This window comes from Rhinopithecus roxellana, chromosome 2 (genome assembly GCF_007565055.1).
Source record: "Rhinopithecus roxellana isolate Shanxi Qingling chromosome 2, ASM756505v1, whole genome shotgun sequence".
In the NCBI taxonomy this organism is placed as follows: Eukaryota; Metazoa; Chordata; class Mammalia; order Primates; family Cercopithecidae; genus Rhinopithecus; species Rhinopithecus roxellana.
Window position 1 is genome coordinate 51,785,554 of NC_044550.1, and position 27,213 is coordinate 51,812,766.

The 27,213-nt window shown below is 43.1% G+C and overlaps 1 protein-coding gene across 2 annotated transcripts in view; it reads right to left on the reverse strand.

Moving 5' to 3' along the window:
- Positions 1-22,369, reverse strand: part of GPAT3 (glycerol-3-phosphate acyltransferase 3) — an 85,028-nt gene extending 62,659 nt beyond the window's left edge. The window contains exons 1-3 of one of the 2 annotated variants that reach the window (XM_010358963.2): positions 22,143-22,369; positions 21,587-21,846; positions 13,452-13,518 (exon numbers count right to left, since the gene is read on the reverse strand). In XM_010358963.2, the coding sequence (XP_010357265.1) occupies positions 13,452-13,518; positions 21,587-21,727 (208 nt within the window). In that variant the 5' untranslated portion in view covers positions 21,728-21,846; positions 22,143-22,369. The other variant, XM_010358964.2, reaches the window with a different exon arrangement.
- Positions 22,370-27,213: the final 4,844 nt, after the last annotated feature.

A 27,213-nucleotide genomic window follows, 5' to 3' on the forward strand; every position in this document is an offset into this window, starting at 1 on the left:
TTCAAGACCAGCCTCGGCAACACAGTGAAACCCCATCCCTACTAAAATACAATAAATTAGCCGGGCATGGCAGCATGCGCCTGTAATTCCAGCCACTTGGGAGGCTGAGGCAGGAGAATCACGTGAACCCGGCAGGCGGAGGTTGCAGTGAGCAGAGACTGGGCCACTGCACTCTAGCCTGGGTGACAGAGCAAGACTCCATCTCCAAAAAAAAAAAAAAAAAAATCCTGCTTTATCTGCTATATACTAAGTAATCCATATGAGATAGTCCCACAATTACAAACACTGCCTAAAGAAGGATTTAAAAATAAACAGACATTTAAAATTTTTATAGAGAGGTTTTTACAACCAAGATGACCAGGCACTGTTAAGAAAATGAAGAGCTTTGTTATATAACTTATACCTCTCCCAAAATTCTAAACTATTTATCCTACTTGTAAAAGATCTCATATAATCTACCTGCTAATCTGGTCCAGTTTTCTAATCATTTTTTGCTAACAAGAAGTTTTTTCTTATATACAATATAATTCTTTTATTTACATTTAAGCCAGTCATTTTGTTCCACCTCTTAAGAATTTGAGAAACCGTGGGTTTGCTTCCTCTTTCCATCTTAGTTAACTAACTTAATATGAGTCATCCCTTGGTTTTTCTCTAAATTCAGTAATCAGCCTTCACAGATCTCATTTAACAGATTCACAGATCTCTTAACCATTTTTTAGGCTTCAGAATTTCCTCTTTACCACCCTTAATATGAACAGTAAACCTGGGTTTATCTATGCTTTTACATCAAAGCCAAACTGCTTTGTTTTTAGGGCCTCCAGAACCCAATCTTGCCTACCTACAACTTTATTTCTATGTTTTGTCCCTTCTTTAAACTAAATACACTCCCATTGCTAATTAAGCCATTCCCTCATCCCTCCAGTTTAGACAGTCTTCTCACTTTATTTAATCCCAATGCATCTCCACATGGCCACTTCAACACCAACATATCCACCAAAAAACATTTTCCAGTGTCCCCCATCCAAAATGATCTCCTTTCACACTGCATGCAGAAACCAGGGTGAGTGGTTCAGTCATGGCTGTGTAGTTGAACGTGCTGGTTCTGTTATGCATTGCAGCATCTTTTTAGGTTCTATGTTTTGCCTTGTTTTTCACTGTCTGGTTGTCTAAACCTCTGCCTCTGCCCTTATGTGGCATGCCTTTATCACATAACCCAGCCCAGTTTTTTTAATCCCATTTTAGAGCATCATCTATGGGTAAACAATCTTGAAAGTAGCTCCGCTCTCTGATAGCTCATTCATCAAAACTATCAAGATGACTTTTTTTTTGAGACAGAGTATTGCTCTGTCGCCTAGGCTGGAGTGCAGTGGTATGATATTGGCTCACTGCAACCTCCGCCTCCTCAGTTCAAGTGATTCTCCTGCCTCAGTCTCCCTAGTAGCTGGGATTACAGGAATGCACCACCACGCCCAGCTAATTTTTTGTATTTTTAGTAGAGATGCAATTTCACCACGTTGGCCAGGCTGGTCTTGAACTCCTGACCTCAGGTGATCCACCCGCCTCGGCTTCCCAAAGTGCTGGTATCTCAGGCATAAGCCACCACACCCAGTCAAGATGACTTTAAAATCTGGTTTCCTACATTGTTTAAAACTCTTAAGAGTCTCCAATCAACTGCATTGCCTTTTACATTATGCCAAATTCATCAATACTACCTCAAACAATAAAATCAAATGCATGCCAAAACCCAGTTACTCAACAGGTTCCTCAACTCTCAGTTAGTGACCCTCTCTGGTACACAGCGTGAGAACCCCTATCTATTCTCCAGATGAGAGGTGGTGCAAAGGCCAGCTCCAAAACAGTGAGACATAAGTAGCTCTCTGCTGGGTTCCATGAAAGAGTTCTGAGGCCATATCACAGTTTAGGGCATCTTGTCCAACCCATGGCCTGTGGGCTGCATATAAATTTGTGTCGGGCCACTTTGAATGTGGCCCGACACAAATTTATAAACTTCCTTAAAATATTATGAAATTTTTTTGCAATTTTTTTAAGCTCACCAGCTATTGTTAGTGTTAGCGTATTTTATGTGTGACCCAAGACAATACTGCTTCTTCCAATGTGGCCCAGGGAAGCCAAAAGACTGGATATCCCTGAGTTAGAGTCAGATTTCATCAACTAGTGATGTCTGCCAGGATGATGGCAAGGGAACAGGCAGAATGGATTTGCTAACCCTGTTATTTGGGATTACAACAGAATCAAAAGCTTTACTAAAATAAAGGTAACTTCAATGTTCCCATTTCTACATGGTTTGCATATTTGTAATAGAACAATCTGTACCCCTCCCCTTTTTTTATATCTGAGTTATTTTCTGCTAGCATCTCTCAGTTATTAAAACCAAGTTAAAAGTACCACCATAGACTAAATGTTTGCATCTGCTAAGACTAATGTGTTGAGACCTAATCTCCAATGTCAGAGTATTTGGAGGTGGGACCTCTGAGAGGTAATTAGATTATGAGGGTGGAGCTTCGTAAATGGGACTATTGCCCTTATAAGAAAGGTCCTAGGCCAGGCGTGTTGGCTCACGCCTGAAATCCCAGCACTTTGGAAGGCCAAGGTGGGAGCATCACGAGGTCAGGAGATCGAGACCATCCTGGCTAACACGGTGAAACCCCATGTCTACTAAAAATACAAAAAATTAGCCTGGTGTGGTGGCGGGTGCCTGTAGTCCCCACCTACTTGGGAGGCTGAGGCAGGAGAATGGCATGAAACTGGGAGGCGGAGCTTGCAGTGAGCCAAGATTGAGCCACTGCACTCCAGCCTGGGCGACAGAGTGAGAATAGTCTCAAAAAAAAAAAGAAAGGTCCTAAAAAGATCCCTTACTCCCCCCATCATGTGAGGTTACAGCAAAAGGACAGCTCTGTACAAACCTGTACAAATAGGAAGCTGGGCCTTGATCTTGGGCTTTCCAGCCTCCGGAACTGTGAAAAATCAATGTTTGTTATTTATAAGCCACCCACTCTATGGTATTTTGTTATAGCAGCCTGAGTGGACTAAGAAAAATACCAGGCTAGAAGCAATAAATTTACTTTTTTTTTTTTGAGAAAGGTAGATGAGAAAATCTATTTCTTTTTTCATCATTACATATTCCAGTAGTTCTCCAAAAACTTACAAAATAATCAATGCTGATTATAAAATAGGAAAATTTTAACCCCAAATATAAGTATTAGCCACATAATTAACTGTGAATTTTGATGCATAAATGGGGGTGGGGGTGGAGCTGTGGACACTAATCAGTTGTCAGTTAGCACTGAAAAAAAAAAAACAAAACAGTGTTGAGAACAATAGGCAGAGTTCCTCTTTTTTTTTTTTTCTTTTTCTTTTCCTTTTTTTTTCTTGAGACTGAGTCTCACTGTATCACCCAGCCTGGAGTGCAGTGGTGCAATCTCGACTCACTGCAACCTCCGCCTCCTGGGTTGAAGTGATTCTCATGCCTAAACCTCCCAAGTAGCAGGGATTACAGCTGTGCACCACCATATCCGGCTATTTTTTTGTATTTTAGTCAAGACAGGGTTTCACCATGTTGGCCAGAATGGTCTCAACAGAGTTCCATTTTAACGACTAACATTTTAACAACCCACTCAACACACAGTTGACCCACATCTTGGCTGGCAGCCCACATTAACTCTGTTGATTTGGACACAGCTAATTTGATTAAACAAGAATCCCACAACACAGAAGCATTCATAAAACTCCACTGTCAAATGAACCGTCAGTTCACTTAAAATGTCAGCCTTGTGGTTTGGCATGTATATATAGTATCTTTGATTGTAATGCTAAACATTCTTAATAGATTTGTTTCTTCAAAAATGTCATTGATGGCGAGGACAAACTGTTATAAGCTTCCTGGTAAGTGACTACATAATAAGAAAAAAACAAACTGACTTTTCTTCTACTATACTCTCACCACAACACAGAACACTCCTGTGACCCCAGATGTGTGGGTTTTTCTCCCACACCAAACAATTTTTCAACACCAGCTAGATGTCCCATAAATCAATTAAATGTTGACACTATCTACCTGGAGTTAGAGTCAAATCCCACAAATGAAGGGCTCAGTTCTACAAGACCACAAGACCACTTCCACTTCAGGTGTCAATTGCAAGTTCAAGCCTTTGGTACTTCTGATCTACCAGCTATAAATTGAGGGTTCCCATAGCCCCTTCTTCAGATTCAGTCATTTGCTAGAATGGCTCACAGAACTCAGGGAAACACTTTATTTACTAGTGCTGATTTATTACAAAGGATATTTTAAAGCATGCAAATGAAAGCCAGATGAAGACTGCACAGACGACAAGGTTCAGAAGGGTCCCAGCACAGAAGCCTCTGTTCCCATGAAGCTGGGGTGCACCTCCCACCAGGCACCTGGCTGTGTTCAACAACCTGGAAGTTCTCTAAACCCTGTCTTTCTGAGTTTTTATGGAGGCTTCAGGACATCAGCATGATCGATTAAATCATTGCCCTTTGGGGAGCAATATGGAGGGGAGCTGAAAGTTCCAACCCTCTAATCACATATTTGGCTCCCCTGGCAATCAGCCACTAGCCATCCTGAGGCTATCCAGGCGCTCCCAGCCACTAGTCATCTCAACAGCATATACAAAGATACTATCACTTATCACTGCAGAGATGCCAAAGGTTTTAGAACCTATGTGGCAGGAAAGGGAGAGGGAGCAGAAGTCCAACACGTATTTCTTATTATATCACAGTGACAAAGCCAATTCTCAGAAGAGGAGGCCAGGCATGGTGGCTCACACCTGTAATATCAGCACTTTGGGAGGCTAAGGCAGGTGGATCACCTGAGATAAGGAGTTCAAGACCAGCCTGGCCACATGGCATAACCCAGTCTCTACTAAAATACAAAAATTAGCCAGGCATGGTGGTGTGCGCCTACAGTCCTGGCTACTCAGGAGGCTGAGGCAGGGGAATCACTTGAACTCGGGAGGCAGAGGTTGCAGTGATCCGAGATTACGCTACTGCACTCCAGCCTAGGTGACAGAGCAAGACTCCATCTCAAAAAAAAAAAAAAAAAAAGAAAAGAAAAGAAAAGAAGAGGGAGCTTCCATTCCACGTGTAGAAGAGTCACCTTAAACATCAAAAGGAGAATCAGAAAGTATGGCCCATAGGAGCTAGTAAGGAAGGCATAGTAAGAGAGTAGCAGGAAGTGGTAACAGGGGCTTTTGAGTAGAACAGACAAACTGGGATTCTTTTCAAGCTGCCTTTGACCAGTCATGCAATGTAGAGCAAGTAAAATGATGATTAACAAGACCCCCTCATGTATAATAAATAATTTGGAAGAGTGGGGCCAATGTTTAACAAATGGTGGTGACTATGATTACTATTATTGACAGGTTCTTGCCTAAAAGAAAGAAACAAAATAAAGAAGTTTTGGAGTTTTAATTGGGGTTTTTGTCTGGGAGATAAAGAGACCAGGAGATATACAGAGGGTGGGGAGCCTGGTTTGGGAAATACTTCTAAAATGACAAGCTGGATTTTCAGTGCGGTAGATACTGGCTAAGAGGTCTGCTCCTATCAACAGTGAAGAGAACTTCCCTAAATAAATAAGGCAGGCAGCCTTTAATCCTAGCACTTTGGGAGGCCAAGGCGAGAGGATCACCTGAGCCCAGGAGTTACAGACCAGGCTGGACAACAAGATGAGATCCCACCTCTGCAAAAAGGAAAAAATTAGCCAGGCTTGGTACTGCATACCTGTGGTCTCCCAGCTATTTAGGAGGATGAGGTGGGAGGACAGCTTGAGTCTGGGAGGTCAAGGTTACAGTCAATAGTGGTCCTTACTACTGCACTCTAGCCTAGGCAACAGAGGGAGACTCTGTCTCCCTAAATAAATAAATAAAAGGCTATGTATTCTTGAGTTGACCATAAGGGACTATTGTCTGATCCTATTATCTTCTCACTCTCAAATATTCTATTCTATTCTATTATTCTATTCGATTATTCTATTCTATTCTATTCTATTCTATTCTATTCTATTCTATTCTATTCTATTCTATTCTATTCATTTTGACACAGGCTCTCACTCTGTCGCCCAGGCTGGAGTGCAGTGGTGCGATCTCAGCTCTCTGCACCCTTGACCTCTCAGGTTCAAGAGACCTTCCCACCTCAGACTCCTGAGTCACCATGCCTGACTATTTTTCGTAGTTTTTGTAGAGACGGGGTTTCACCATGATGCCCAGGCTGGTCTTGAACCCCTGGGCTCAAGCAATCGACCTGCCTTGGCCTCCCAAAGTGCTGGGATTACAGGTGTGAGCCACTGCGCCGGGCCTCAAATAATCTTTGAATCTCAGTTCTCACTCAACCTTTTCAAACCTCCACAACTCTGAGATGCAGGTACTCTCTTCCAAGCTGCTGAGGGGTTTTGGACTAATGCAGCTAAATCACCAACCAGAACTTCAGCAGTTAGTGCTAGAGACAGAAAATTTTAAAACTAGTTTCACTCAAAATAGAGGTAAGGCACAGGAATATTATCCATGTTGTTACCACTATTCAAAAAGAAAAACAATCTAAAAAATAATTCAAGACATTTTATGAATGTCCTAGCTAGTTTCCTTAGATGGGAGCCTTCCTTTCTGTGATTCAAGGCTTATTTCCCTCTCTTCACACCCATTACTTCGCAACGCAGTTACAAGACCATAGCTCTGATCTGACCTTTTACCTTCTCATTTCCTGCCAGAACCACTTCATCCTGCTCATTCATCAGTGGTCAAAGTTAAATGCTAAGTCATTTAGTTTCAGAGGTTTAGAGCACTGCCTTAGTCACTTCAGGCTGCTATAACAAAGTACCATAGCCTGGGTAGCTTACAAAAAACAGAAATTTATTTTCCCACAGGTCTGGAGGCTGGAAGTCTAAGATCAGGGGGCCATTGGGGTCAGGTTCTGGTGAGGGCTCTCTTTCCGATTTCCAGATGGCTATCTTCTCACTGTGTCCTCACATGGTGGAAGGGACTAGACAATTCCCTGGGGCCCCTATTTATAAGGGCACGAATCCCACTCATTATGGTTCTACCTTCATGACTTAATTACCTCCCAAAGGCCCCACTTCCTAATACCATCGCTTTGGGTGTTAGGATATCAACATATCAATTTAGGTAGGGGGGACATAAACATTCAGTCCATAAAGCACAGTTATATGCCAGTCTCTAATCCACTTTAAAGTAAAGCTCCCTCCAAATAGATGAGTATGTTCTCATTAGATTATGAGGCAAAGTCTGAAGGAAGATTTCTTTGTCTGCTTCTACCTTTCCTTAAGGAACCTGCCTCCTCTTCTACCATCTGCTAACCCTGCTGCTCATCTAACCAACCCCTACCTAAGTCTTACTTTGTCGTTCCATTCTTCCCCAAATCAACCACCAAAAACTGTAGAAATCAAATTCTGCTCCTTCAAGGGCCTACTTATTAGAAAACTAAAATCATGCTAACGATAGTGGGTACCAATACACTAATGCATTCTTCTCTAGGAGCAGTGATTCACAAATGAGCAGGGTTGGGTGAGGGAAGGAGAGAGAAGTGCCCTGGCAATGTCTGCACACATTTTGGTTGTCACAAATGGGAGTGTGCTACTGTCTGTCATCTACTGGGTAGAGGCCAGAGATACTGCTGAACATCTCACATTGTACAGGACTGTTCCCCACAACAAAGAATTACCCAATCCAAAGTATCAGTAGTGCTGAGGTTGAGAAAACCAGCTCTAAGAAGTAATGTATTTTTATTAAAAACTCCTTTGTTCCATAGGTTTAAGTTTAAATTCCAGGCACTGGTCAGGCTGAATGGAGCTGTTTTGGAGCAGATAACCATCAAATCACACCTCAAGAAGGTACCTATCTTCCATTCATATATAACTAGTTCTATTTGTCAGAATAAACATTAGCTGAATGATTACTAATGTTTTATTTGGTTGGGGTTTTCTATTTTTTATGTTTACAATATAAATTTAACCCCCAAAAATGAGTTTAACAATTCAGGGCGCAGTGGCTCACGCCTGTAATCCCAGCACTTTGGGAGGCCTAGGTGGGCGGATCATGAAATCAGGAGATTGAAACCATCTTGGCCAACACGGTGAAACCTCATCTCTACTAAAAATGTAAAAATTAGCCAGGCATGGTGGTGCATGCCTGTAATCCCAGATACTTAGGAGACTGAGGTGGGGGAATCTCTCAAACCCGGGAGGCAGAGGTTGCAGTGAGCTGAAATCACACCGTTGCACTCCAGCCTGGGCAACAGAGCCAGACTCCATCTCAAAAATAATAATAATAATAAATATATACAAAAATTAGCCAGGTGTGGTGACGCACCCCCAAAATTCCAGCTACTCAGGAGGCTGAGGCAGGAGAATTGCTGGAACCTGGGAGGCAGAGGTTGCATAAGGTGAGCCAAGATTGCACCACTGCTCTCCAGCCTGGGCGATAGAGTGAGACACTGTCTTAAAAATAATAATAATAATATATATTATGTATTAATAATATATATTTCACATACTAATACATGTTTCATATATATATGACAAGTTTATATATTTCACATACTAATACATGTTTCATATATATACATACATACATATATATATATACATATATACATATATATATATGACATATATATATGTCATATATATATATATATATGACAACTTCCTGTATTTTATCAATAAGATAACCCCATTCGATGCATTATACTTCATATTCTTGAGGGCAACACATACTGGTTTGTATTCACAGAGTGTACACCATTAATTAAGTTAGCTAATTTAGACTATCAAAAACAGCCTGCCCAAAACAAAATAAGTGTATAAAAATATTCCTCAAATTTCTTTCTTTTTTTTTTTTTAGATAGGTCTCACTATTTTGCCCTGGCTACCCTCGCACTCCAGATCCTCCCCCTTCAGCCTCCCAAGTGTCTGGGACTATAGGCATGCATGACCCCACCTGACTTCATATTTCTCAAACTTCTGTCACAAAATATGATCCCATATTTTTCTATGAATGTATAAGATTTTATTAATGTTCATATAACCAATGTATACAGGATTTCAAGTAGTTAAGTCAATTGCCTTACAGAAAAAAATTCTCAAAGTAAAATTAGAGGGCCATGTTAGGCAACCTGAATTCTCTCTAAATAGGTATAACAACAGAATTTTCACCTTAGTACCTTCTCCTTTTTGAGTGTTTAGGTGGGGAAAAGAGACTTGGGGGCATGAGATACAATGCAGAGAGAAATTCAGCACAGGGGCTAAATCAACAGCAGGCCATGTGACCGCAGTCTTCGTGTGCGGTGCTGCTGGAGCAGGGAATGGTGTAGGACTTGCAGTGGTTGTGTGCACTTTGTGGCTAACAATGCTGAATCACACCAGCATCACCCTCTAAGGGAACAATGCCAAAGGACAAGCTGCCGCCTCTATGTATTTGTGGCATTTATGACTCACTCCCAGGTAAATGCAGGCCTTTATTCATGCTTGGTGACTTTTCATGGTAATCATTCAAAATGTCCTAGTGTCATAATGCAATTAGAGTAGAATTCATCTTGAGTCACTAAAATTACATAATTACTAATATTAATCACAATTACTATCAAAACTATGAACCAAATTCAAACTCAAACCTAACAGTATCATAATCCCTGAAAATCAGATGCCCAAAGAGTAAGGCCAGTGCCTCTTAAAAGTCAAACGATCCTTTGTATATTTAAAACAGGCTAAAATAAAAGTTCCTAAGATCTCAGTCAGACCAAGTCCCAGGGTCCGAGGAGATGCATTTGTCCTGTGGCTGGAGCAACAAAGGCACAGCTGATAAAAAGAAGCAAACAAGCCATTATTCTTGTATTTTCTTGTCCTAGCCTTCTACGCTGTGGCTCTAGTAGTTCTGCTTTCAGGGGACAAAACTAGGGTAGAAGGGTAACTATATTCTCCACTGAAGTTTAATGCTCAGAATAAAAGAGTTACTTGAAGTGGGGAAAAAGATTTACCTTTTTCTTTGTGTTAACAATGAGGAAAAGTCCTTAAGCTTAGAAGAGTAAGGTATGGCCCAGCACTATGGCTCATGAATGTAATCCCAGCACTTTGGGAGGCTGAGGCAGGAGGACTGCTTGAGGCCAGGAATTTGGCACAATACAGCCAGACCCCATCTCAAAAAAAAAAAAAAAAAAAGGAAGAAGAGGAAGGTGAAAGTGCAATAACAGAACTTCTTAACAAGATTTACCCATAATCATATCTGCAGCTCAACAAATAAAATAGCTTTTAAATAAAAGACACAGCAGAATATGACCAAAGACAGAAGAGAATTATTGAACCACAGTTAATAATTTGCCTAGGCTCACCTTTCAATTGGCTTATTCAATAAAAGCACAGAAGAAATACAATGCAAGAGGGATCTAACTGGGAAGGGAGACTTGAAATGCATTTCAAAAAAAAAAAAGTGTGTTCCACTAAATGAAAGAGCAGCAGAGGGAAGTTTTTCAGTGCAGAAAATAAGCATAACTCTCCTTCTCAGCTCCTCAAAATCTGTTTTCAGGACTATATCATTCAGACACATCTCAAAATTGTACCCACACTCCTGGGGTCCTTGGCCTGCCTGTGACCCTTGCCTAAACTTTGATACAGAGACGTGGTGCTCTCAAGGCCAAAAACTGCACCAGCCAAGCACACAAGTACTCAATGTTTCATCATCACCCTCTATCAGTCTGTCTAGGATTGTGACACTACTTCTCAGATGACTCCAAACACTAGTATGTATCAACAGGGCACACACCCCTTACTTAATACCCCTGGTACTAAGTACCCCTGGATACCCAAGCACGAAGTCAGGAGGGGAGCAGAGTTGCATACCATGCACAGTTGTGGGATTAGCAGAGACGAAAGCAGTACATATCAGAGCCGAAATTAGATCTCACACTGTCCTGTGCTTATGCACCTATTTCAGTATTTATCACAGTGGTCAGTGAAATGCCTATCTCCCCACAGGGACTATGTCTTAATCAACTTTGGATCCTTTGTCAACCCTACATGTTGCAGTTGTTCAATAACTATGAGAGTCAATTTCCAATTTCACAGGCTACAAGGAAGGGTAGACAATCTGAATGAAATATGACAAATTTTGCGGGCATCAGCATTACTCTAAAATATTATGATTTCTATTTTCTCCTCCCGTTCACTTCCATTCTTTCCTGGAGATACCATGGAAAAGACAAAGATCGAAAACAGAAAAAGCAGATGTTTGACAAAGATTGTAATAAAAATAGTAATCCAATAAGTGTAAATATTCAAAAAGTTCTCATTTCTGCATAGGCAAAAAACAAAAAACAAAAAACTAAACCCATGCTACTGGACCCTCTCATCTACTGATTTTTTAATCCTATCACCTGCCAAATTGAAATACTTTGTGTCCTTTAAAACTCATGGCCTGGCTGGGTGCAATAGCTGATGCCCTGTAATCCCAGCACTTTGAGAGGCCGAGGTGGGAGGATCGCTTGAGGTCAGGAGTTTGAGACCAGCCTGGCCAACATGGTAAAACCCCATCTCTACTAAAAATACAAAAATTAGCCAGGCATGGTGGCTCACGCCTGTAGTCCCAGCTACTCAGGAGGCTGAGGCAGGAAAATAGCTTGAATCTGGGAGCCAGAGGTTACAGTGAGTCAAGATCTCGCCACCGCACTCCAGCCTCGGGGACAGAGTGAGACTTTGTCTCAAAAGCAGAAAATTTAATTAATTTAATGTAAATAAGAAAATTAAATTAAATTAAAATTCATGGCCCAAAACATGTACCGCAATCACCCCAATCTATTAAGGCTCACTCATTTTCTTTTTTTTTTTTGAGACGGAGTCTCGCTCTGTCCCCCAGGCTGGAGTGCAGTGGCACAATCTCGGCTCACTGCAAGCTCCGCCTCCCAGCATCACGCCATTCTCCTGCCTCAGCCTCCTGAGTAGCTGGGACTACAGGCGCCCGCCACCGCGCCCGGCTAATTTTTTTTTTTTTTTTTTGTATTTTTAGTAGAGACGAGGTTTGACCATGGTCTCAATCTCCTGACCTTGTGATCCGCCCGCCTCGGCCTCCCAAAGTGCTGGGATTACAGGCGTGAGCCACCGCGCCCGGCCAAGGCTCACTGATTTTCACTCAAGATCAACAGGTCAGTCTCACCAAGCACAACAGAAAACCAGCAAGAAAGTTTGTTCTTTCCTTAAATCATAAGGACATACATTTTTAAATGAACTCAGAATAATTTTTTAAAATTATAGATCTGCTATATCTCAGAGAAGGTACCTGGCAATAAAAAAAGGAAAAAATATAGCCAGAAATATCCAGACTTGGTAAAAATGTTATTGGTGATAATATTTTGGTGTTTAAGTATACACAATGAAGCTCCACTAGTCGCTTCAATCATTTGAAAATCATAATCCGATTATACAAAAATACTCCAATGTTTTCAGTCAAATATTTTGTTATTTCCAAAACTTGTTATAGAATACAATTTCTATAATTCCTTTTAGAAAAGCTTCCAGAAGATAAATTCCTTCCAATAAAGTATTTGATAGTTTGACTTTTTTTTTTTTCCAAATGAGGTCTCGCTGTATTGCCCAGGCCAGATGCAGTGGTGTGATCACGGCTCACTACAGCCTCAACTTCCACGGTTCAAGCAATCCTCCCACCTCAGCCCCGCTCCTAGTAGCTGGGACTACAGGTGCGCACTACCACGCTCAGCTAATTTTTGTATATTTTGTTGAGACGGGGTTTCACCATGTGCCCAGGCTGGTCTTGAACTCCTGAGCCCAAGCACTCTGCCCACCTCAGCCTCCCACAGTGCTGGGATTACAGGCGTGAGCCACTGCACCTGGTCAAGCATGTTTCTTTATTGCAGGACTTTTCTGAGCCTTTATTAGTATGCAATAGTACTCTCCAAAAGGAAAGTATAGTATGTGATGATTCCTAAGCTTATTTCACAAGAAAATTATTTTTTATTTCATGTATTACCAATCAGCCTTCAGCAGAAAAGAGTATTTTGAGGAACATACTTTGAGAATCACAAGTTGGTTAATGAAACCTCAATAATAGGTTTTAACTCGCAGGAACTCCCATTAGCCTTTTTCTTTTTCTTTTTCTTTTTTCTTTTGGCCATTGACTACATCTTTAAAACCATGGACAGCCATCTTCAAATACATGCCCTTAGAAAGGAAAACAATATCTATAAGAACACACAGATGAGCTAACACATATTACCACCTTTACAATAAAAAGTCCATGAAAACTCAGGCAGCTGCTATTTTACACTGACAGAATTATGAAAGATCCAAAGCCTATAGAACATACTGCTCTCTGCATATTTCAAGTTCAAATTGGGTAGGTTTACATATACGCAATTTGAATATGGTAACAATCATAATGAAAAGGAAAACTTACCAACAGAAGCAGAGTTTTTAAGAATCGACTCCTTTGGGGTTCCTTTTTCAATTCGTATTGTGGCCCACTGTTCAAAAACAAGAAATACTAATTTAAACTGTCCCACAGACACAACATAAAATACTTCAACCATTATTATACAGAAGTGAAATTACACATCAAGCTCTGACAGTATCTGAACTAAAGAGATAACCCCAGTGAATCTCTGATGTAGCAGTATTCCAAGTCCCAAGGATACTTTTATATCAGTTACTGATAGTGCCCTAATAAAATGTGGAAAGGACAATATTTACCCTTTCTCAACCACCTCACATGCGTGGGTGTCCTGATAAATTACTCATTGAGAAGGCTGTGAAGCATGGGGGGCATGAGTACAGGTCACGGCATCAAGAATGTCTGGGTTTAAAATTACTTACTCCCTATAAGCCTCTGTTTCCTCATTGTAAAATAAGGATAATAGATCCTGTCCCATAGGGTTGCTGTCACATTAAACAAGATGACACATATAAGGGCCTAAAACGTAGGGCATAAAGTATAACAATTATTTTCACAACAAATTGGACATTCAGTAAGCTTGCAGAAAGAGGCAGCACAGACTTGGAAAGCTGGAAAGGACTCGATGAAATCATTAACTAAGGCACGATTGGCTCACGCCTGTAATCCCAGCACTTTGGGAAGCCGAGGAGGGTGGATCATTTGAGGTCAGGAGTTCAAGACTAGCCTGGCCAACATGGCGAAACCCAATCTCTACTAAAAATACAAAAATTAGCCAGGCATGGTGACGCATGCCTGTAATCCTAGCTACTCTGGAGGCTGAAGCAGAATTGCTTGAACCAGGGAGGAAGAGGCTGCAGTGAGCAGAAATCAGGCCCTTGCACTCCAGCCTAGGCAAGAGTGAGACTCTCTCAAAAAAAAAAAAAGAAAAAGAAATCATTAACTACAGAAAATCATCTGTCCACATGGTTACTTATGAAGATGCATAGGAAAATGTTATAATTATGAAGATCTACAGAATTTAAGAACTGGAAAACAACTCTCGTGTTGTTTTGAAGGTACCTAGGAATATAAAAAAATGTACCCGGATGTGATTTTTTTTATTTTTTTTTTTTCTTTTCTTTTTTTTTTTTTTTTTTTTTTTGAGACGGAGTCTCGCTCTGTCGCCCAGGCTGGAGTGCAGTGGCCGGATCTCAGCTCACTGCAAGCTCCGCCTCCCGGGTTCCCGCCATTCTCCTGCCTCAGCCTCCCAAGTAGCTGGGACTACAGGCGCCCGCCACCACGCCCGGCTAGTTTTTTGTATTTTTTTAGTAGAGACGGGGTTTCACTGTGTTAACCAGGATGGTCTCGATCTCCTGACCTCGTGATCTGCCCGTCTTGGCCTCCCAAAGTGCTGGGATTACAGGCTTGAGCCACCGAGCCCGGCCTATTTTTTTCTTTATACATATTTTACACACTTCCCAAATTATTCACTATTAACATCATAGTTCAAAAACTGCTAGTGAACTTTTCAAGTCTCTCATTCTAGAGAATCCCCAGGGCTCTTACACTAAAAAGTATTGTAATAATTAAAATGGAACATAAGCACCCTTGAAGGGGCAGAGACCATTTTTTTTTTTTTTTTTTTTTTTTTTTGGAGACAGGGGCTTGCTGTAGCCTTGACCTCCTGGGCTCAAGCAATCCTCCCACCTCAGCCTCCTGAGTAGCTGGAACCACAGGCCCACATCACCACTCCCAGCTAATTTTTAGATTTTGTAAAAACCAGGTTTCACCTTGTCAACCAGACTGTACTTGAACTCCTGAGCTCAAGCAATCTACTGGTCTCAGCCTCCCAAAGTGCTGGGATTACAGGCGTGAGCTACCATTTTATATCGTATTTTATTTTATTTTATTTTATTTTATTTTATTTTATTTTATTTTATTTTATTTTATTTTTTGAGAAGGAGTTTCGCTCTTGTTGCCCAGGCTGGAGTCCAATGGCATGATCTCGGTTCACTGTAATCTCCGCCTCCCGGGTTCAGGCGATTCTCCTACCTCGGCCTCCCAAGTAGCTGGGACTACAGGCACCCACCACCAAGCTCAGCTAATTTTTGTATTTTCAGTCAAGATGGGGTTTCACTAAGTTGGCCAGTGTGGTCTCAAACTCCTGACCTCAGGTGATCCAAATGCCTCAGCCTCCCAAAGTGCTGGGATTACAGGTGTGAGCAACTGCACCCAGCCCAGAGACAGATTTATTAATAGGCCAAGTCAAAAACCTCAGTTATTGCTAGGCTCAAAAGAGTCTGTTGACTAGAGAGGTTAAAAATTTTTTCAAATAAGAACGTAACTGATAGAGAATAAATAACCTAAAACGTACATCAAGGTCAGGGAGTAACGCATGATATCTGACTACGTCAGGACCCCTTCAAAACAACCCACAGAGCCAAACAAGAACATGCCATTTGCACTTAGAAAACAGCCTATAAATAGAGGCCAGTCTTCCCAGCTTCCAGTGACAAGTGACTAAATCATAAGACTCAGTCTTAATCTGATTGCATCCTGTTATCGTTTGCGGATTTAGTGCACGCGTTCTCAAACTCTGGACTAATATCACTCAGCTTTTCTCAACTGAGGTAACTGTTTCCATAGTTTTTTACTTAAAGCTTCAGGGCCTATTATCATTTGTAAGTAAGCCAAAGATATAACTAAAATAAAATGTTGTAAACAGTCAATCATTGTTCATTTCAGACTCATTTTTCTTCATTGTGGGCGAGTGATTTTATATTTTATACAAACAGTAGTTACCTTAGACTAGAACTATTATTCCATGCTCATAGATGGAAAATGCTGGTATTCTGTGCCTGTTAATGGGCTGAATTATGTCCCTCTAAAATTCATATGCTGAAGCTCTAACCCCCAGTACCTCAGAATGTGACTATATTTACAGATAGGGTCTTCAAAGGGTGACTACGTTAAAAGGAAGCCCTCAGGGTGGGCCCTGATCCAATCTGACTGATGTTCTTGTAAGAGGAGAAAACTTGGACAAGCAAATAGACACAAGGATGTGAGCACAGAGAGAAAGGGCCATGTGAGGATACCACACCTTCTTGCTAGAAGGCAGTCACATGCAAGCCTAGGAGAGAGGCCTCAGAATGAGGCTAAACCTGTTGACACCTCGATCTTGAACCTCTAGCTTCCAAAACTGAGAAAATAAATTTCTGTTGTTTAGGCCACCAGTCTGTGGTACTTTGTTATGGCAGCTCTAGCAAACTAATACAGTGACATTCCTCAAAAAGCATGATCTGCTCAAAAGCACTCCATGTTCTGGGACCAGACAAGTTTCAGAATGCATTCCGTCTCCTGAAATGATAGCTCTAAAGGTCTACCCTGCATAACACAATTACTGTGTTAAGATAAGCACATTTTAGGCCAGACACTGTGGCTCATGCCTATAATCACAATACTTTGGGAGACCAAGGCAGGAAAATCGCTTGAGTCCAGGAGTTCAAACCAATCGGGGCATCAGGGTGAAACTCTGTCTTTCCAAAAAAAAAAAAAAAAATTTTAATTAGTTGGGCATGGTGGTACACGTCTGTAGTCCCAACCACTCAGGAGGACTGCTTGAGGAGGTCGAGGCTACAGTGAGCTGTGATCATGCCACTGCACTCCAGGCTGGGTGACAGGGAGAACCTGCCTAAAAAAAAAAAAAAAAAAAAGATATGCAAATGTTAAGGTTGAAGAAGCAGACATTTAGTGCCTAAGGGAATCTGTACTAGAAAACCCTTTTCCTCTGTAGGATGACCCTCCAGTGAAAGTAAAAACATGCTTGTGCCTTGCAGCTAGATAGATATACATCTGAATTGCAGTTCTGCCACTTCCTGGCTGTAATCATCTCAGACAAGAGACTTTAACGTCTTGGGGCATCCATTTTATCATCTCTAAAACAGGGACAAGGCCAGGTGGGGTGGCTCATGCCTGTAATCCCAGCACTTTGGGAGGCCAAGGCGGGCAGATCACTCGAGGACAAGAGTTGGAGACCAGCCTGGCCAACATAGTGAAACCCTCTCTCTACTGAAAACACAAAAACTAGCCGGGCATGGTGGTTCACGCCTGTAATCCCAGCCACTTAGGAGGCTGAGGCAGGAGAATCGCTTGAATCCGGGAGGGGGAGGTTGCAGTGAGCCCGCTGCACTCCATCCAGCCTGGGTGACAGAGCAAGGCTCTGTCTCACAAAAATAAACAAAATAAAAATAAAACAGGGGCAATACCAAGGGTGGCTGTAAAGGCTAAAGGAGATAATGTAGCTCCTGCCTACCACACAGCAGGCCACAAAGTAGCCTCCTCCTCCCTATATTCCACATTTTAGGCCTCTGAAATGGCCAGTTTTTTCCAGACTGTCCAGTGCCTCTCCCCATAGTTATTTCTCTTGTACCATGCCAGCTTCTCTAGCCAATCAGATCAACCCAAATACAAAGACAGAATATCTCTTCCAGACGTTCTGAATCTCTTACAGGGGTCTATCAGAACATACCTGCCTTAAGGCATCACAAAAGAGGCAGCTCTGTCAGCAAAACGGTCCTAAAGTACAAAAGTGGCTTCTAGCAACCCACACTTTCTGCCTCCCCAGGAAAGTTGAAAGATACTTATCAAAGAAGTTATCTTTCCACCTAATTTCCAAATCCTCTTGGAGGGAAAAAGGTAGCCGTCCAAAATTCACCAAGAGAAGTGGCTTTAAGTCTGATTTTTTTTTTTTTTTTTTTTTTTTTTTTTTTTTTTTTTTTTTAGATGGAGTGTTGCTCTGTCACCCAGGTTGGAGTGCAGTGGCGCAATCATGGCTCACTATAGCCTGTGCCTCCCAGATTCAAGTGATTCTCCTGCCTCAGCCTCCTGAGCAGCTGGGATTACAGGTGCACACCACCATGCTTGGCTAATTTTTGTATTTTTAGTAGAGATGGGGTTTCACCATGTTGGCCAGGCTGGTCTCAAATTCCTGATCTCAAGTGATCCGCCCACCTCGGCTTCCCAAAGTGCTGGGATTACAGACGTGAGCCACCACACCTGGCCAAGTTTTACTTTTCATAATTTGTATTCCTAAAACAATTTTCTCGAATATAAAGCTGTAATATTAGCATACATATCCAACAAATTATCATATATCCCTTGAAAATCACTGGCTTGGAGAATCACTAAACTTATTCTAAGTATTCAAGGCTTATCCTCAAGTATCTTGTCATATCAGTGACTTATGCATACATCTAGAGATACCCAGCAATGCAGAAGAAAGTAGAAGTAGGTGCTCAATAAATGATCATTACTTGAATCAGTGGGTTAAGAAGGGGTCAGAGAAGAGCATAAAGCTCAGTGAGTTAACAAGTAACAATTACCAAAATCAGCAATTTAGAAGGTACCCTACACACATTTCAACTTCTAGAATTTGAGTTTATGGTCATGAGAAAGATACCCATTGACAGTAAAACTTGTCAAAGTAAACATATAATAAACAAAACTAAATGATCTTTTTAAATGGTACATAAATTATAAGCAAAGAAACTTGAGAAACATCCAATTATGATCAGAGCCCAAAGAATATTCTTGGGAATGAAATGTAAAGAAAGAAACAACTAAATCAATTAAGAATTTACCAAGGAGTGATATAAGGGCTGGGCCTTGAATGCAATCTACAGAAAGGCAGTGTATTTGTCCAGCACTGAAGATTTTCTCATGCTAAACATCAACATAATCCCTTAAGGAATTATTCCTGCAGTTGAGAAAAGCAGTCCACCATATTAACCCCAGTCTAACAGAAATGTCTTTGAAACATCTAACACTGTTCTAGTTGAAGGATAGAAGATCCTGGGTTACTGTTCTCCTGCACCTAAAGCAGAAATCACTATGGGATCACAGCTCTCCTTCCTGATGAACTCAGATGCTCCCATAGGAATTCCAGGCAGTCACAGCCAACAAATCAGAGCTGTCTCACACAATGAATCTGTATTCAAATTCCACATACATCAAGCATCTCTTTGACCTAATAACTTAGTCTCAGCAGACAGGGTGGGTTCCTTATGTGTCACCTACCTAGTTTCCAAGCTACCTAGTTTCTCCCACCAGAATTAGAAAACTGGCATTCTTGACTGATTGACAAGGAGTTCAGCTCTGGAGTTGCGCAGAAGGACAAAAATTAAAATCTGTGGCCCTGTCAAACTGAAAGTCAGATCCTGGACTGGAGATCATTCTATCAGGTGCAATAATTTGCCAGGTTGACGGCAACTAGCTGGCCTCCGCCCTTAGCTGTACCTTGAGTCACTAAAGAAAAACAGGAGTGAGCCCCTGGAAGCCAGTGGGTGTGATTTACCTTAAACCATTCTTAAACAGGGTATAAATTCCAAAAGACATTGCTGTATGGGAGAACGGTTCAATCATTTCAGAGTTCAGAGAAAGGCGGAACACCAGCTGAAGAGGATCATCTGCTATGGGAGAGGATTCTGAAGAAGGTCTAACAGTAGGAGGCAGCTAAGAAATTCACAGCATAATGTGACCAAGCTCAGAATGTAAAGTCAATAAGAGTTCAAAACCGAGAAATAGCTCCCAAGTAGAAACAATAGAACTTTAAAAGCATGAGAACTGAGAATGAAGAATCACATACAACTTCAAAGACTAGGCAAAGAAATAGCCACAAACAAGAGTATAGGGCAATACAGGAGGCTAGCAGGTACAAGATAGTGTCCAGTGGGTTAGATATGTATACCTGGGAGCCACCCAATTAGCTGAGGAAGAAGAGCAGATAAAGCCACGTCCTGAGGGCAGAGAGAAAATAAGGTCACAAAAATGGGAACCAAACTTATAAGAAGGCACTGTGGAATGCTAGAATCTCAGTAATCATATTATTCTTTTAATAGCAACAAACATTCATATAGTAGATGCAGGCAGCCTTCTAAGGTGCTTGATACATTTTAACTTATTTGAACAACCCTGTGGAAATGGGAGTTATTGTTATTCCTATTTCATAGATAAAGAAAATGAGGCACAAGAGTAGATGACCTCCTTAAGGTCACATTTTGAGAAACAGAGCTACAATTTTGGTACCAAATCTAAGCAAACCTGTATCCAGGATCTCTACTCCTAACCACTAGGCTGTAGGGCCTCTTCTCAGTTAAGACTCCTGTTTCTGGCCAGGTGTGGGGCTCACACCTGTAATCCCAGCACTTTGGGAGGCAAAGGCAGGAAGATTGCTTGAGGCCAGGAGATCAAGACCAGCCTGGCCAAGATAGCAAGACGCTGTCTCTTATGTAAAAAAAAGTATATATAACATATAAATATATATATTTTTGAAACAAGTAGATATAAATTATATACATACAATTTTTTTAAAAAAAGACTCCTGCTTCTAACAGTTAATTCAAACAAACTACTGATCTCTGACTCTCAGTTTCCCTCTCTGTAAAAGGGGGATAGCACTTGCCCTCCCTACCCTACCCAGCCTTTTGACACTTAATAAAACCCTAAGAGTAAGCTGCAGTTGTTCTCTTCCAGGCCCACTTCCATCTAACATTTTTCTTTGCAGAATTTGGAAACAGGAGGGTAGGGAGACCTGAGGTCAAAGAATATATACCTTTTCAATGGCATTTCAAGTGCTGTTAGTTAGATAAAATTTCCATGACTCCACTAAAATAAAATACGATTTCTTTCTGCCATCCAGCAATTGGTCTCTTATCTTGGGCATAAAGAACATGATGCCTTTCTCAACAGGATGCCTGAGTACACAAAAGGACCTCTGAAACCTGGGGCTGTAAAAACAAGCGGGTGAAGCGGAAACTGCACTGCATACTGGATATAAGCAAATCCTCTGATACAAAAAGTTGGTCGCATTGTTATTATAATCAGTAAAATAATAACGATGCTCAGGGAATGGAGTGATTTTTTGCTTTCGACCAGAGGAACAATAGAGTGGTCCAGTGGTTTCAGCCCAGATCCCTCCAGGTCCGCGAAAGAAGCCAAGATGCTGACTTTCGCACTGTCGCGGGCAAGGAACAGAAATGTACGCACGCATGCACACGCGCGCACACACACCCCTGACCCCCGATCACTGACCTTGAGACCTGGACCCCAGGGTTCTGAGCCCGCAGCGGCGTGGGGCTGGCTGCATCCCTCCAGGCACTCACCTCTAAAGTTTTCACCAGGATCTTCATGTAGATCTCGGAGATGCCCAGAGACACTCCGAAGACCGAAGGCAGAAGGATGAAGCCGAGAACCAGCGTCAGCCAGGTGGAAAGGATCTTCCCGGCCAGCTCTGCGCCCTCCATGACTCGGCGCACCCACTCAGGAGAGGTCCGCAGTGGAGGGCCGAGCGCCACCGCAGTCCCTGTCCCCAGGCAGTCCCGCGGGAGCTCCAGGAGCAGAGCGCCGGGCCCGGCACTCACCTCTGCGAGGGGAAGAGAGGAAGGAAAAAAACTTTCAGAATTACGGCAATATCCTTCCTTCCTCCCCGGGCTCCTCCTCGCCCCTTTCAGTTAACTCCTTCTCCGCCGGCGGCCCAGGTCTGGGCTGAAGTCACCGTGGCGTGCGCAGACCTGGGTAGCGCGAGGCAGTGGTCGGAGCTGCGGGTAAGCGGGGGGACACCGCCGCGCGGCAGAGCGCGCGAGCGCAGCCGGGAACGCGCCCCGCCCGGTGCCTGATTTCCTCTGGGTGGTGATTGCGACAACTCAGCAGATGACTCACAGAGGCCCTCCCCGAGCCAGGTTCCGTGCGGGAGCACCGCACTTTGGCACACTGGTCGCCGGCGGAGCTCGCACCGGGCCGCGGGCTGTGCTGGTGGCTGGCTGCGCTCGGGCGTCCAGAGCCCTATTTCTGCGCGCTGCGCTCGCCCCACCTCCTCCGTCACGCAACGGGGGAGCTCCCTGGCAGGACTTAGCCCAGGAGCGCCGCAGCCTCCTGGGCGGTCTCCGTTCTTCCCCGCGCCCCGCCTCCCCCAGCTCCTCAGCAAAGGTCCTTTCAGGAGGAGAGTTTTCATCTGAAAAATGTTAATATTTTCTTCACCCGCAGAATGAACTGCTGACGTTTCTGGAACGCTTTAAGTCTTGTTTGTGTGGGTGTAAAACGAACTCTTGGGAAGGGCTTCCAAGGACAGGAAAATGCAGAGCGCACCAGGCAGCCGTGTACGCCGCTTCAGGCTCCCACACCTCCTTCCCCGCATGGCCTACAGCTGTGGGGCCCAATCTTGCTTATCCCGAGAGTAGGAAGCTCTCTCGACGCGTCGCCTAACCCATTGAGCCGCCATCTCCCTAGCACAGAAACCTATCTGTCACTCCCTTCCTGGGGGAAGATTCCAACCACACCTTCCCCTACCTTTCAGCCAATATTCTCCGCCCTTAGAGGTAGCAGAAATGCCAGGCCGGCGCAAGCCTTCATTCACCAAGCCGACACGTGTCTCCTGGGTGTTCAGGCTCCGCGCTTCTACCGCGCTAGCCCTTATCAGAGCAACGAAGGGCAAAAACCCTGTATGTTATTTACTACATTGCAGTTCTCTTAGAGAACTGAACTATTTTTTTATTTTTTATTTTTTTATTTTTTTTTGAGATGGAGTCTTGCTCTGCCGCCCAGGCTGGAGTGCAGTGGCCGGCTCTCAGCTCACTGCAAGCTCCGCCTCCCGGGTTCACGCCATTCTCCTGTCTCAGCCTCCCGAGTAGCTGGGACTACAGGCGCCCGCCTCGTCGCCCGGCTAGTTTTTTGTATTTTTTAGTAGAGACGGGGTTTCACCGTATTAGCCAGGATGGTCTCGATCTCCTGACCTCATGATCCGCCCGTCTCGGCCTCCCAAAGTGCTGGGATTACAGGCTTGAGCCACCGCGCCCGGCCGACCTGAACTATTTTTAAGAATGAGCAGAAGGGATTTTGAGAAGGGATTTTCCAGATTGCCGCTGAATTCGACCAAAATATCTTACAGGTGCTTTTCAGGTGTTGTTTCAAGCTGGAAAAACTGGGAGGGCCAGCAAACTGAATTGAAACAGCGTTGATAGCAAATATTGCAGAGAAAATGGTCCTTGCCCAGGGTGTGGAAGAAGTGGGGAACCAAGAAAGTGAGAAGCCCCTCTGTACATAATGTAGATATCTGCCTTATGTACTTACTGCCAGGTAGCTGTCACAAGCCCCCTCCCGCACTAAGAATGGAAAAAATTATAACTTGATGATTAAAACCAGGTTATGGACCGGGCGCGGTGGATCACGCCTGTAATCCCAGCACTCTGGGAGGTGAGGCGGGCAGATCACCTGAGGTCAGGAGTTCAAGACCAGCCTGGCCAACATGGCGAAACCCCCATCTCTACTAAAAATACAAAAAAAATTAGCCCCACGTGGTGTCGCACGCCTGTAGTCCCAGCTACTCAAGAGTCTGAGGCAGGAGAATCACTTGAACCCGGGAGGCGGAGGTTGCAGTGAGCCGAAATCGTGCCACTGCACTCCAGCCTGGGAGACAGAGCGAGACTCCGTCTCAAAAAACGAAAACGAAACAAACGAAAAAACAGATTATGAATGAAGACGTGTTAGGAGCTAGATTTCTCAAAATTAAACCTCTGTATGGGTTGGCTAGTTTAGAAAAACACGGAAAACATAACTACCAAAAGCTGCGCAAAGTCCTTGCTTCCAAAAACTATATATATTTAGTGCAAAACTCCAAAGATTATATTGGCATATTTAACACCATATGTTCAGGCAAAACTCTTATTCTCCTTTTATTCCTCAAACCAAGATGACTAAGGAAGGCTAAATCCTTGTACCAAAGTTTACCCCACAAGGGAGATAATACACACAACGTTGCGTGTGCTGAGTGCACACTCTCCAGTGATTTTTGGTGCTCATGAACAAACTCCACAAAATGGTTTTGGTTTTGTTTTAACTGTTACGGAAGAATTATTCTTCCACAGCTGTATGGTGCAATGGTAATAAAATGGAATTTGGAGTCTTCGATTGACACCAGCTTGACACATGTAAATTTGAGCAAGTGCTTCTGTGCTTCACCTTTCTCATCAGTAAGATGGGTTCTTTTCAGGGTTGAAAGTTATTGAGAGCATGAAACTGCATGGTAAATGGCAAAGCTTTATGCAGAGATCAGCAGGCAGCCTGGTGCAAGGGCAAAAACCCTCCATCTTTTTCTTGCATTAATCTGCAAAGACCATTTTTCCAAATAAGGTCATATCCATAGGTCACATCCATAGCGGGGAGAGTGCCCGCCTCGGCCTCCCAAAGTGCTAGGATTATAGGCTGTGTGTGTGTGTGTGTATGTGTGTGTGTGTGTGCATATATATATATATATATATTTTTTTTTTTTTTTCATGACAGCTCAGGAGGTCCTAACGACATGTACCCCCACTGCACTCCAGCCTGGGCAACAGAACAATACCCTGTCTAAAAAGAAAAAAAAAAAACCATTGAGGTCCAGCTAAGTGTCTGGATATCAAAGCAAAAATAATTGATTCCAAACAACTGCCCTTACCTGTTAACTCATTGTGTTATTCAAGTCTTCTTCAAGCCTCTGCTTTGACAGCAATTGTGGCCAATGTGAACAGAATTTAGGTTAGAATTTAGAGACAGTGTCTTGCTCTGTTGCCCGGGGTGGAGTGCAGTGGCACGATCTTGGCTCACTGTAGCCTCCACCTCCCAGGTTCCAATGATTCTCCTGCCTCAGTCTCCCAGGTAGCTGGGATTACAGGCAGGCGCCACCACGCCCAGCTAAGTTTTGTATTTTTGATAGAGACGGGGTTTCACCATGTTGGTCAGGCTGGTCTCAAACTCCTGACCTCAGGTGATCTGCCTGCCTCAGCCTCCCAAAGTGCTGGGATTACAGGCATGAGCCACTGCGTCGGCCAGGCACATACTCTTAAGTTAGATTTTTCAATCTTGTCTGCCTATTAAGTTAGGTTGCAGTTCGTCCACGAGAACTCAAATATAGAAGTACAGAGTCCTTCTCAGACCATATTTAGTTACTTTAATGCTCCCTAATAGCCAGAAGTTAAAGATGAAATATTGAACATTTTAGGTTAGATCTGGAAGCATTCCACAGTCTGCGTCCAACCCAGATTTCATCACATGCCAAAAAATAATCTTTCCCACCTTCTGGTTTATGCAGGGTTTCTTCTTCTCTGGGTCTTTGGTCACATCCCAGTGCTTCCCCCAATGCCCATACACACACACCTGTCTCCTGTTCTTATCCACATCCCTCACTTCACAGGTCAGGGATCCACCATGGAGATTCTACCAGTTGCTGAGCATGACTGTCCCAATTTTGCATTCCAGGACTGGGGAAGTAACCACAGGATGGGTTCAAAGACTCATTGGGCCCAATATAAGATGGACCTGAGATAAAACTCCATTGATCACCTGCCCTACATAAGCTCCTAGTTTTACTTGTGAACCAGGATGACATGCTCCCACTTCCTTCATGTCATTCCCACACATATTCTCCAGGTTTCTTTCAGCATACGTTGCAAAAAATATGCAGTTCTTTGGCTGGGCACAGTGGCTTGCCCCTGTAATCCCAGCACTTTGGGAGGCTAAGGCGGGTGGATCACCTGAGGTCAGGAGTTCGAGACCAGCCTGACCAACAGGTGAAACCCTGTCTCTACTAAAAATACAAAAATTAGCTGGGCGTGGTGGCATATGCCTGTTGTCCCAGCTACTTGGGAGGCTGAGGCAGAGAATCTCTTAAACCCAGAAGGCAGAGGTTGCAATGAGCCAAGATCACACCACAGAACTCCAGCCTGGGCGACAGAGTGAGAAACTCTCCAAAAAAAAAAAAAAAAGCAGTTATTTTGGCGTACAGTATACCTTCTCCTAGGACATACTTTGGAGTGTAGTATACCTCACCTTTCATGACGTGCTAGGACTGGAGTCTAGTTCTAGTCTAGAACCAGACAGGAGTGATGGAGGCAGGTTCGGAGGAGAATGAGCAAGACAAGTGCCTCAGGGGAGGCCATGACACATTCTTCAGGCATAGGAGGGCTAACTTCTTCAGGCAGTGGTGGAAAGCCCCTCCAACTGGCAAAGGAGATGCATCAGAACTTAGGGATTCTGTAGCCTCAGCTTCATCAAGATCTGCCTTGTTCCCATACCAAATTGCAGGATCATGTTCCTTCTCAATCAAGGACTCACTTTTGTGTTTAATTCAGCCCTTGGCAGAGGAAGACTCGGGGGTGGGTTTTCAGAAATCTTTGCCATGTGGCTACAGGAGATGAGGGTTTATTTCAGGGCAGACATAGAAGCTTTCAGGTTTTTTATGTGAAGTATGACCTGAGAATTTGAAGGCTTGAGCTCATCCTTTTGTTTTCCTACTACTCAGTGAAGTTAGGAACAATCAGCCCATCTCATTATACTCCGTAGTTTGACTCAAAGCAAATACTTGGCCACCCAGAACCTTGCCTCCTGTAGATATTTTATCAGAAGTATCCAGGGGCCATGCCTTGTGTATCTCTTACCATATCATAACATGGACTACCAGTGCCCTCTTTACCTCTGAAAATACAGGCATTGGTGCCTTCAAATTTAATCAGATTAGAAAACCAACTCCAAAAACTCATTCTTACGATTCTGTCCAAAATTTCTATCCATCAAAATCTTTTTTTTTTTTTTTTTTTCCGAGATGGAATCTCACTTTGTCACCCAGGCTGGTGTGCAGTGGCATGATGTCCACTCACTGCAACCTCTACCTCCCAGATTGAAATGATTCTCATGCCTCAACCTCCTGAGTAGTTAGGATTACAGGCACATGCCACCACACCCGGCTAATTTTTGTATTTTT